This window comes from Desmodus rotundus, chromosome 2 (assembly GCF_022682495.2).
Source record: "Desmodus rotundus isolate HL8 chromosome 2, HLdesRot8A.1, whole genome shotgun sequence".
In the NCBI taxonomy this organism is placed as follows: Eukaryota; Metazoa; Chordata; class Mammalia; order Chiroptera; family Phyllostomidae; genus Desmodus; species Desmodus rotundus.
Window position 1 is genome coordinate 147886104 of NC_071388.1, and position 12874 is coordinate 147898977.

General features: G+C 45.6%; 1 protein-coding gene across 6 annotated transcripts in view; it reads left to right on the plus strand.

Annotated features, from left to right (window-relative positions):
* The window catches only part of TANC1 (tetratricopeptide repeat, ankyrin repeat and coiled-coil containing 1), a 217733-nt gene that overhangs the window by 120937 nt on the left and 83922 nt on the right, over positions 1-12874 (plus strand). For all 6 annotated transcript variants that reach the window (XM_024579816.4, XM_045187354.3, XM_024579817.4 and 3 more), the window contains one exon: positions 9447-9551. In XM_024579816.4, the coding sequence (XP_024435584.2) occupies positions 9447-9551 (105 nt within the window). The remainder of the gene's footprint in view (positions 1-9446; positions 9552-12874) is intronic.

The window sequence follows — 12874 nt, forward strand, 5'->3', positions numbered from 1 at the left end:
GTGTGCATCTGAATCACTCAGTGGTCTGCACTCGGGCTGAGAATTTGCATTTTTAACGAGATGTCAGGTGATGCTACTGCTGGTCCAGAGACCATACTTGGAGCACAGCTGGTCTGAACCCACAGGGGAAGAAAGTTCTCGAGGGCCTCCGCTTCCCTCTTTTTGGAGTCAGTTAACTTTATCATGCAGCATAGGGCTCGTTTCCTGCTAGTGTGAAAAACAGGAGAACCCCTTCCCAGGTTCCTTAGAGAAACTCTGACATTTCACTTCAGGGACTTAACTTCCAGAGACATCTTAAAACCAGGGTTTGTGGTTATTCATTTATTTGTCATGGTTTGCCTAATGATTCTTACCAGCATAAGGAAACCAACTTCAGGTATTAAATTCTTTGTGGTAAATTACAATTACTACCAGAGTTAGAGAAGGTGAAGGCTAGAGATTTCTTCCCTATAAACTCAGGTATGAGTGAAAACAAGGATCAGGCTGAATTCTGCCCATACATAGACTTACTACCAGGTTGGCATGACACAGCCGTATAACTAGGGTTTTTTCTTTGTTTTTTTTTTTTTTAAAATGTCTAGTTAAGTTGCAGCTCTGTCCCTTTAAAAGGTTGGTGCCTGGTAGCACTTGCATTCAGTGTTCACATGTAGCTAGTATGACAGTATTTCACAGACAATGTATTTGTTGTCTATTATTGTCCGAAGAAATTACTACAAATGTATCAGTTCAAAACAAGGTTCTGCGGGTAGAAGCCCAGGCACAGTGGGGCCTAGCTGAGTTTGCTCTGGGTTTCACAGGGCTGTTTTCTTTTACGGAGGCCTGTTCAGGGTGGCAGAGTTCAGTGCCATGAGGCTATGGAATTGAGGCCCCCACTTCATGCTGGTTCTGGGCTGGGGATTGTTCTCAACTTCTGCGCGCTGGCTGCATTCCTTCCCTGGTGTCCTCCTTCCTCCATCTTCCCAACCAGTGGTCTGTCAAGTCCAGGGGGGTGGGGTCCTTCTCACTCTCGGAGTCTCCCTGACTGCCTGGCCCCCTTCTGTCTCATCTCGGACTCTTTGGGTATGGCTGAGGTCGTATTAGTAGTAATAACTCAGATTCCACTGACTTGCTACCTTCCTCTCTTTACCTGAGGACCTTGTGAAAGTGTTTCTGGAAGTTTCTGGAAGCCCCGCAGGAGGCATGTCACACGTGCCCACGAGATGAAGATTGACTCTTCAGTCTCCCTGTCTCTGCCTTTAAGGGTTTGTGTGATAACTTTGGGCCCACCCTGTAGCCCCGGGTAATCTCTCTAGTTTAAGGCCAGCTGACCAGTGACCTCCTTACTTGTCCATCTGCAGAGTCCCTTCGCAGCAATACCCAGAACGTGTGATTCGTGTGATTCGATAACCAGGAGACGGGCATCTCGGAGTGCGTCGTTAGAGTTCTGCCTCCCACAGACACAATTCCAGTCGTCCTGTCGTTTGTCTCCCGGGCCTAACGAACGCCTGGTGTCAGCAGCCAGACCTGGGGCCATTCACTTATGGAGCCTGGGGGGCCCTTCCGAGGGCCTTCTAGGTGTTAATACCTGGGTCATACAAGGGCAAGGGTGCTCCTGTGATATTTCTGGTCAGTCCTCTTACTGCAAGGGTCATACATTTCCAACAACCATTATACTAATTAAGACAGAAATGTAGCCAATGTGCAAATCCACTTCTAACCTCAAGTGTACCAATTAGCATAACCTTGGTGTTGGCCGGTGATAAGGGTGGCTAGCTGACTGACTTGCAGTGGTCTCTTGGAGTGTGGCCTTTTGATTAGAAGCTACTTAAGTACTCCTGGAGTATTCCAGATTGAGACAACAAATTGCTTTTAGGTGATAGAATAAAGCCAACTGACACACATTTATATTACACCGTTCATGTTGAAGTGCTTTGAAATAAAATTCAGATGAGGTAATGAAGACTCTTGTCCCTCAGCCGAGATCCTCAGGATCCCACTCTGCTCCTGGCACGCAGTGGACTTGCAGCAAACACTTGAGTAAAGAAATCAAGTGAATTAATGAGTTTCTGTGCTCACGTGCATAAACGATTACGGATGGTGTAGGTGCAGTGTGACAAACTGCACTGAAAGGAAGTGGGAACGGGACTCGGGTCATTTCGTTGAACTAGGAGTTTACAGTACTTGCGGTGCTGTAGACACACACGCTGCAAATAGACTAGAAAAGCTTTGTCAACTTTATTTCAGTGATGTCTTACTGGAAGGATCATGGCTGCATTTGGCTATAGTGTTTTCCCAGTAGATTTAAGCACCTAAAGGTGATGGATGCTTACATCCACCCGTCAGCAGATGACCAATTTTTTCCTTTCACCACCTGCTTTTCCTTCCCTGGAATTACATCTGAATTTCCCCAGACCTTGCCTCTCTTTGGGTATAGATGAGGTCACCTTAGAAATAATAACTCACTTGGTACTCTCTTCTCCTTACGCAAGGCCCCAGGCCCAGTGTTTGTGGAAGTCTCCAGGGGTTATGTCACAGGTGGTTATGACCAGGGAGGCTCTCGCTGCTGCGAGCCTGGTGCACTTCTGTCCTGGAGCCTTGCCCTGCGTCAGCACCCAGGCGTGTGGGTCAGAGCCTCCTGTTGCCTTTGTCATTCCCTGGAGTAGAGCCCTTTTGAGACACATTCTAGGTTTTTATTTACAGCCTCTCCCCTGTTTTTTCTTAGGACAGATCCAGGTGATGGACAGCACACTGGGCTAGAAATTGCCCTCCCCTTGAGTTGAGGCATTTTGCCTGGGTCAGTTCCTTGTCTGGTTCCTTCCCTCAAGGCGAAACTTCCCAAGAGGCTCTCACTCCTCATGTGTAGGGTGTAGGCAGCCCCCACCCCCAGTCACCCACCTGCTTCAACTGAGCAAGGGACACAGCTGCAGGGCTTCAGCCCAGGCTCTGGTACAGGGTGCTCCTGTTAGGCTAAGTTTCCCCTCTTCTCACCCCCAAATTCTGTCTCCTCCTTTCTCCCCGCAGTACTTTCTTTATGGGGTATAGGAGGGAGAGGGGCCCAACTTTGGAAGCCTAGGGATCGTGCTCTTTAAAAATCCAAGACAATGACCTGATGGTTTGCTGTAATTCACCATTGGGAAATGGCTATTTAATGAATGACATTTGCATTAGCGATAAAGGTTCCCCACCCCCCCACCGACCGGCCAACTGCCCCAAAGTCCTCTTACCCACCTCCATTTTATTTTTCTCTTCTTGTTGTGAACCTTCCCCAGTGTGAAATGAAAACCTAGGCCAGATAAAATTGACAGGAATTTTTTCTGTGAAAGTTCAAGATGCTAAAAAAAAAAATCTCAAATGATTGATACTTCAAAGTGTCACTTTTTCACAGTTTCCAGATATTGTGAAAAATGTAAGATCTGTTTTAAATGCAATGAATAGCCTCAGGTGTTCTACATCCCAAATATTGCTTTCATACACACACAAACACACACACACACACACACAATTATTTTTAACTGAAACATTCAGGAATGACAAGTAACCCCTACCCTTCTCTCTTTCACTGCCCGGAGATAAAGCCCCGTTTGGTTTATTTCTGCCATTCCTTTTTTAAAAAATTCCTTATATGGCAGTTTCTAAGCAGCAAAACAGTCAGCAGTGTGATTAAAATGTCAAAAAGAGTAGGAAAACGAGCCACTGGGAAAAGTATGTTTGGAGATTTACATAAAGGCCGGAGACTGAATGGAGAGAGCCCTGTGCCTCCCATCCGGGGAGTGGAGTGATTGAGGGCCAACTGCCACTCCCCTCTTGGGCAGACACAGGCCCTTCGGTGCTGGGAGAGGAGCTGGCAGGAGCTCTGGGCATGCAAGCTGCCTAAGTGGGTACCTGTTTAACCTCTTTAGCACATTTTGTGTTTCTCTTCATTTCACCAGTCCTTTAACTTTGAGAGCCCCCTTCCACAGTATCACCTGATAGAGAAGGAAGGGAAGGGAATGAGGGAATTGGGGTGAAGGGATCTAGAGGTGCAGTGAGGTGGGTTTACTAATTTATGATCAAGAACGATCTTCATTTACCTCGAACCTTGTAAACTGGGCATGTTGGTGCCTCAGCCACAGCCCTAGACTCTGCTTAGACCCTGGCGGGAGAAGGGTGGTCTCCCTTAGAGGCCCTGCCCTCCAGGAGTGACTGGAAGGTGAGCCCGCGGGGACAGGAAAATACCTTGGCTTCTACATGAGCTGATTTTCAGGTTAATACCTGACAGTCTTGTTTTTAAGAGCCTCTTGCCTTAAAACAGAAATAGAAGCTGGAATACCATGCATTCCTGGGTAATTATCACGTAGTGGTATTGCATTCTGGTCACCTTGGGGAGATTAAGCTGAGGGCACCTGGTTTATGTAAAGGGGAGAAATTATTTTACTTCAAGGTAGCTTCTGCACTTCATGTTAAACAAAAAGCTGTGTTGGGAAGGTGCTGCGCAGTCAGTTCCCCTGAGTAAAGAGGTGCAGGGGAGATGGATCTTTCACCTTTGATTGCTGTGGATCACTTAACAAGGAATGTGGCCACTTCATTCAGGGGGAGTTTTTCATGTCCATGTCATCGTGGTTTAATAGATGACAGTTTAAGTGTAAGGTTAGTGCCTGATGATGTCAATGGCTCCTAACCGGTGTGGCCTGCAGTTGTCCTCATTGTGCAGTTGGTCTGCTCAGCCCACCACCTCAGGGACCCCAAACATGGCCCCTCATCACAGCAGCCCCTCGTTTGGTGGGTGCAGTAGCTCCTCTCATTCTGGACCACATTCCTCCTGTTTTCTTTGACTCCTCAGAGTTCCTTTTTTAACCTGATTTGGTGGCTGGCTGTCAGGGTGGGCTCTTTCCTGACTGGTGACCCTAGCTGGTAGGTAAGTATGGGGTGCGAAACCACTGGAGGAGAGGGTTGGGTATGTACTGAGTGCAGGCTCTGGGTAGGGTGATCCATCAGGGTCCCGCCATTTATTTGGGGGCATGTCTCCAACTGTGATGACTTATAGGTCTTTCTTCTCTTGTTGAGTTTCCCCAGAGAGGAATCTTCTAGTCTCTTCCTGCCATGGAGGGCAAGCCTGCTGTCAGGGTTCTTATAGCTGAGAAGAGGATGCCTCCATCTGGGACCCACCAGCCTGCAGAATTTTTTCTTAATCTCAGTTTTTCAGTGTAGCCCTCAAGGGTACAGCTCCTATGTCGGCATGGCCTTGGCATTCAGCCTTCCTAGAGAAAAACTCAGTCTCCAGGGTGAGGGAGAGAATGCACCTGGTGCAGGTAGGGGGCTCTTAAATAGATTTTCAACCCATGGTCCTGAGTTTGACCCCACCCATGCTGCTGCCTCCAGAGGAGTCTCCTGTCCAGGACCCAGTGCTCCTGTCCCCTCCCCAGCACTCAGCAGTCCTAGCTGGCTCCATCCACGGTCCTTGGCCATCTGTTTCCTATTTTCAGAAGATTGGTTTCTTGCCTATGGTTGTCTCCTTTCCACCTTGGTTTCTCTCAGATCTTTTCACTGCAACTTTAGTGGTGTTTTGAAAGGGAGTAAAGGCAAATGACTATTCATTGGCTGTATTTAATGGAAAGTGAATGCAGAATGCTAATGAGTGATGGAGAAGGTGGTGATGTATGTTGTTTTATAGTGTTTGAGGTCCAGCTGTTTGTGAAAAGCAATTTAAATCAAAGGACCATGTTGGAGAGCAGTTGTTTATATTCACCTCATAGTATTTCAACTCCTACTCAAAGTTGGGGGTGGGGGGGATCTGACAAATAAGTATGAGTAAGACAGTTGCTGACTGTGTAGACGAGGTCCATGGCTGGTTAGATGGCGGAAGTTTCCCCTGCCCTGGCCTTTCCTACAAATGCCTGTTCAGTCCAGACTTCCTAGTTTTATAAGTGCTAAGTGGTGGGTTTATATGTGGACTTCAAACCTGAACAGACTGCAAAACTGTGTTTCTGCCGTGTGTGGGCCATGAGCAAATTGCTTAACTGATTGGAGCCTCGGTTTCCTGAACTAAAAATGGGGAAAAGAGTGTTTTCTCCCAAAGTTACTAAGATTGAATGAATTAATGTTTGTGAGTGCTGAGCATTGTGGGATCTCTGAATACATGTTTTGTGTACTTGAGCACATTCTGGGTCTCCCTTTGCATCTAGCATCACTATTCACTGTGGTAAGCCTAGTGGCTCCGCTCTTGATACCCTCACTCCTCAGTCTTGAGTAATTCTTTTTTCTTAAAGTGTTGAGGAATTCTTACAGTTCGTGGTTGGCCTCTGGACAGAACACAGTTCAGACAGTTAAATGGGGGGGCATGGATGCTCTGATGGCCTTGGGGTTTGGTATCCCAGCCATTCTTAATGACTGTTGTACATCCATGTGATGTAGCCCACCCTTTAGAGAGTACTTACTACTAGAGAATATTTTTGAGGAACATATGGGTAGGTAGTTTGGAGCCAGAAAGTAGATCTTTTTAGATCTGCTGTTACTGTAACCTGAAGAGTTGAGGCGAGCAGAAGCTTACAGGTAACTCTTATGCAGTGGCGTGGTGGCTGGTTGGGACCATTTGAATATCGGGTAATAACAATAAAGTGGGCTATCTCCCTTAAGTCCTTTAAATAGAACAGAGCAGGTGACCAGAGAGAAATATGTTTGTGAGTTCTTTTACCATAGGGAGAGGGTTCCAAACCAAGTGTGAAGAAAGATTCCCGTGTTTGTCCTGGTTCCACCTCTACCTGCCCTGTTGGGGCCCTCCCTGGTTTCTGGCTCCTCCACAGCAAGTGTCTTCATTTCCCTCTCCCCGTCTTTTCCTCATGCGTGTTTCTCTGTGGATACGTGTCTCTCTCAGTTACAGTCTGAATCGTACTTTGTATTCTGTTGTGGAGCCTACATCTTCCACTGAGATTGTGAGCATGTTCTCCCTCTTCGCCTGCATAACCATCCCTGTTTCCCCATTACCAAATTCCCTCTCTGACACGGACACATGTTCCTTAGAGAAGAATTCCAGGGGATACCAGTGAAGAAACGAGGAAGTACAAACTTACCCTGGAACGCCTCCGGGGTCAATGCTGCAGGCAGCACCGCAGGGAGGGCGCTCAAATCTGTGGGGCAGACCTGAAACAGGACATCTGCAAAGTCTCACAGAATCTCCCCCCAAATACTTACTAATGACTGGGGTGCTTTTAACAAATGTCCAAAATTTCCTTGACATTCTTTCCTCCAGGAGGTGGACCTTAATTCTCCTCTTCTTTAAGTGCAACCTAAACTCAGTGACTCACCTATTAGGAACAGAGGATGGAAAAGGAAAACGAGAAATCTTATAGCGGAGTAACATGAGGGATGCCCGCAAACTTAGTGATCTCAGTAACACCAGTAAAGGCCGTGCGGGAATCGTGAGATACTACAGTAAGATGTGACGAGTGGCACATGTCATCTCTGTGGTGGTCTTCCAAAAACCCGTGACCCCAGTCTGGTCGTAAGAAAACATCAGGCAAATCCAAAATGAGGGAAATACTACCAAATATCAATAGCAGGCTTCAGAACTTGTCAAGGTCATGAAAAGACAAGGGACGACTGAGGAAATGCCAGGAAGAGGAGACCAGGGGACAGGATGACTAAACGCAACAGAATGCAGTGGAGTCTGATTGGGTCCTGGAACAGAAAAAGGTTTTAAAAACCATGGTGTCTAAAGTTTGAAACAATAGCCCTATTTGTCAAGTACCATAAGCTTCTTTGACAATGTAGTTTATTTGAAGTCATGGTGCATTATAGCTGGCTGAGAATTGGATTATTTTTACTGTAGTATAGGTGCTTTTGCAGTAAACCTTTAGATGGCAGCATCTCTCACCATAAACCTCATTCTGAACAGACTGTCTCAGATGTGTAGGATGTTCCACCCAGAAGGATGCTCAGAACTAGCCTGACTCACCCCTTTAGTGTATGATGGTGGAGCGGAGGCCCCCAGAGGGTTAGGCCAGTGGCCTGGCGCTGAGCTGCTGGGAGAGCTGTGGACCCTCTCCCCACCTCCTTCCTCTCACAGTGTGAAGTGCTTCCTGGCTCTGTGGCCCTGTCAAAAGCACACTTTCGGTCTCAGGCAACCAAGGATAAGGAGAGTCCAGGGGGCAATTTTGGACCAAGATGTGACTTGACGTTTGAAAGGAACAGACAGAATAGGCAATCTTTTGTTGTTTTTTGTTTGTAAAGGAGATATATCTAGATATAATTCTCACAGCATGCAATTCACTCATTTAAAGTGTGTACTACAGCAGTTTTCAGCATACTCACAAGGTTGTGCAACCATCACCATGACCTAATTTTAGAATATCTTATCACCCCAAGAAGAAGTCTCATGCCCTCAAGCCATCGGCCCACAAACCTGCATCTCAGCCCCGGACAACCTTTCCTATCTTGTTTCTGTGGCGTTCTCTGTTCTGGACATGCCGTATGAATGTACTCGCATAATGTGTGGTCTGTGAGGACTGGCTTCTTCCAGTTAGCATATGTTTTCAGGTTTCATACGTGAATGAGCACTTCACTCCTTTTTATGGCCCAATAATATCCCATTGTGTGGATATATCACATTTTGTTATCAGTTGATTGACATTTAATTGTTGTGAATAATGCTACTCCAAGCATTTGTGCACAAATTTTTGTGTGAACGTATATTCACATAGAAATGGAATTGTTGGGCCATTCGTTAACTCTCTTTTTAACCTTTTTGAGGAACTACCCAACTGTTTTCCAAAGAGACTGTACCTGTGCATTGCGCTGGCAACCTATGGGGGTTCCACTCCGTCTTACTAAGGATTCCAGATTTTCTGTAAAGTCTTAAGTTGAGGGAGAAGTGAGACACATGACTCTGAGACCCTCTGGTGTCTCCGAATCTCAGGCCAGGCTGGTTGCCGTGCCTTTTTGAAGGAGGCTGCGTCAGCTGCGGAGAAAGCGGGCGTCTTCCCTGCCCCACACGATGGCTATGCAGCGCCCATCTGATACAATGCCTGCGTTCTGTGGCTGCTCAGAGTATGTTGCTGTTCCAGGCTGGCTGGCTGTTATCCTTGCCTCCTGACTTTGGAGAGACCAAGCAACCCAATCGTCTTTGTCCCGACTAGAGAAAAAATTCCAAATAAAGAACCCGTCCCCACAAGCTGTCCAGGTTTGAACACATCAAAATCACTTACTTGACATATACCAAAGGCGGCTGTAGAGACTTCACAGCAGAGGAGCAGCTTTGCTTTTGTCAAAGTTTACATTCTCAAAACCGAGCTCACCCATTTCTTCCTTGGCAGCCCAGGCTGGACGTTCCGGGTCTGTACTGAAGTGACTGTGTGTGTGTGTTCGAGGGAGGGGAAAGGGCCGGCTCTTCCTTTAGGCACGTTTGGGTCCTGGTGAGGACGCACACTGTACAGCGCTGAAGCTTTGTTTGCATCTGGAAAAAATTAGCCACACTGAGATCTTTCCCACCGCAGGTCCCGTCAGGAAGCCCAAGTATGTGGAAAGCCCCAGAGTGCCCGGAGATGCAGTTATAATCCCGTTCAGAGAAGTGTCCAAGCCAGCTGAGCCGAATGAAAATGGTAAGAATATGTTTTCAATGATTTTTCCCCTAAAGATTTTACATAATGACACTTCATTGCTGAGTGAAACTTGAGTGCCTCTTGCAGGAATGCTTTGCTAAACCAAATGTGTTTGGGAGGTTTTTTCCCCCTTGGGCAGTTACTCTGAGATCTGTTCGACTAATGTGAATTCCTGGAATTATATGCATAGTGTAGGAATAGTTGAGTGGGTGCACATGCATTGTTGAAGGGGTGACGCTTATTTCCTCTCAATGTTGACCTCCCCGGCGTGGGGGGATATGAAAAAGCGGCCACTAGACTGTTTCCAGGACTCTGTTGTGTTTTGGTTTTAGGTCCTCTGTCGATTTAGAATATTCGACAACAGGGTTTGGCTGAAAAGCTGAAACTTTAGCTGGACAAAGCTTATAATAACTAGCTTACTTAAAATGATTTGGTACCTTTTGAAAGCTTATTTTTTTAACATCTAAATGTTTTTTTAGGGAAATATTGAAGTGGGGCAAAAAAAAAAATCCAAACTGATTGAAACATTTTCAGAAAGACATTTTATATTTTGCTTTCCCCCCTGTATCTGGAAATGTATAACAGACATTACAAACTTATAGCATTTCATGGATGTATTAATAGTTCTTTATTTTTTAAAGTCAATCCAAGAATTTACCTATTGTTCCCTTCTTGAGGGGGAGGTCCCCCACCTCACAACTCTGTGGCCTTTAATTTGTGTGCTTTGAATTTACATCCTATTTTCCTAAAGAAACACGTGTTTAGGAACCCTGGCCTACGTAGAGAAGCCTGTTTTACCCTCCATGTGGACACAAGCTTATGTGGTAATGCTGGAAGAGAACTTAGGAAAACTCACCCATATTTGCACTTTCAAACACCTGGCACCTGCTCTCCTGAGTAGTGGGGGTGGGAGTACAACTCCTTCATGTTCTAACCACCAGGTGTGCATTTTGTGTTTCCGCTGATGCGTGGCAGGGAGTAGGCATGAAGTAGGACACGGTAGGAAAATGAAGTGGGGTGGTGGTGGTGAAAATAAAGCTAAAAATGAGCTGGGGGGGCAGGGACTGGCAGAAGATGAAAATCAGAAAGAGCAGTTTGGCGTGGGTGGTGGATGAGATGGGGCCAGAAGCTGGGCATTTGGGGCAGGAAAGAGGTATTGTTGTGTGCATCTTGGCATGAGAAATTCCACCCTCTTCCCTTCTGTCCAGACACCCAGTCATTAGGTCTAGGGAAGAGGTTCACAGGTAAGAGGTTTACAGTAGGATTTTGTGCTGAGGACGGGCAGGCAGCGTGTGGGGTGGTAACGAGGGAGTCTGCAGTGCTGGCTGGTTAGGAGAGCCACCCTACATACACGGAGACCCTCTGGGTTGTAAATTCACGTGTGCAGGGTGTTATGTGTTGACCTGTTCTCCTGTTTATGTTCCAGGTGTTGAATGGAAAATAAAAACCTGTTCGTCTAAAGTAAATATCAGTCATTGAATTTATGGGCTGTCTGCCCATTTCAGAATAAGCCTGCCACCTCTTGCCCTCATTCCCACCCCCAGAGTGTTTGTTATCCTGGGTGGTGATGTCCCTGGCATTTTGGCTGGCCTAGACTCCATTATATAACCTCTTCCTTTCTGGTGGAGAGCATTGTTGAGGTTCTGTCTAGAGTTTATGACTTCCCCTAGAGTGAGAATGGGGCAGAAGTTTAGGATTTGTATTGGGCAAAGAAAAGAGGTTATAAATAGTTTCCATTGTCAACTTCCCTCCTTTTGCTCAAGGCGGAATTGGCTATCTTTCTGGGGGCGAGGAGGCATTCTTATGCTTTGCTGCCAACTGAGCCAAATTCAAGTGTAGTGGTTGATATTGCTAGAGTCACCTGTGGTTTGGTGTGCAGTCACTCCTGAGCCCTGAGCTCTTGGATTTGGCATCACCTGCCTCCATGGGATCTGAAATTATGACATACCTAGGCTCTGAACAAGGTCAAGAAGTTTCTATAAGTTTCACCTAGAATTAAGAAACAGGGTACGTGTTCCCTTTTTGGTGTCTGGAAAAGGGGTGTAGTTCATGTTTGTGGGTACACTGTCATGTGTGTGGGTACATGGTCATGTGTGGGTAGCCATGATGTTGGTGGAAGCCCAAGCAAGTATCTGTTGAATGATGAGGAGCTGGTTGCCTAACAGTGCAACTTGACAAATAGTCAAGGGTGGTGTGTTTTGTAATTCCCATGGAATCCTTTACATGTCAGAGGAGTTCATTAAGTTTGCCATATTAAAGTGTGAATTCTATGTCCGGGTCACTGAACCTAAGGGAGAGCCTGGCGTCAGTTAAAGCTAACTGAGTTTGAGTTTTACCCAAGCGTGTAGAGATCCACAATGTACAAACCCTAACTTCTAGGGTTTCATGTCACCACTTAAATTTTGATTCAAAATTTGAGCTTATGCTTTCCATATTTCCTTTGAGCATTTAAAACATTTGTAAGGCATTTTCTGGGTGCTGTCAATAATAGCATTTAAGTTTTCACCAAACTAGCAAAGTCAGTGAAAACAGCTCCTAGTGAAGTGCTTCTGAAATGTCACGTAGACTCATGAAGTAGCAAGTTATTCCTAAGCGTTTGTAATGCTGTTCCTGGGCTAAGCTGCCCTGCTTTCTGGTCATGTAGCTGCACAAATTCTTGATTCTTATTAGCTCTTTGTTTAAAATTTAAATAGAAATAAAACAAAACCAATGAGCACTTTGTGTCTGTTAGTTAATTTATAACTAATTGTATTTACATGTAATTTGCATGTTTAGCCATCTGGGAAGTGGGTTATATGGGCAGATGAACATTTTTTTAGTGTCTGTGCTGCGGGAGCGGGCACAGACATTTTTCATGTCAGCAAAGGGCCTGTTACCATTTGCATTCACCTGGATACATCTTTAGGGAAAGACATTCTAGTTTATTCAGTGTTTTAAAATATTTTTGAAACAGCATTTTTTACTCTGGCAAAAAGCAGTGACTTAATGAGGCCCTCAAAATACAAACCTCCTTTTCCTGTCAACTGGTCCCAATAAACTGTGTCACACAGAATAAGTTCTTCACAAACGAGCTTTCTGTTGCTAAACCAACATATTGTTTAGAGGGAAAATGTCATTTACCCACAAAATGATACCTCTTGCTTAAGGGCAAATAAAAAAACAGATAAATTAGAGAGGATTATTAAGTTAAAATAGGTTTCACAGCTGTGTTCCTTTGAATTAGGGGCACCCATAATCCATTTAGCTTTGCTTTAATCTATCATTAGCTACTTGGGCAAGCTTTGATGGGGAGGGGTGAGAAAGTTTTAGTGTTATGAGTCATT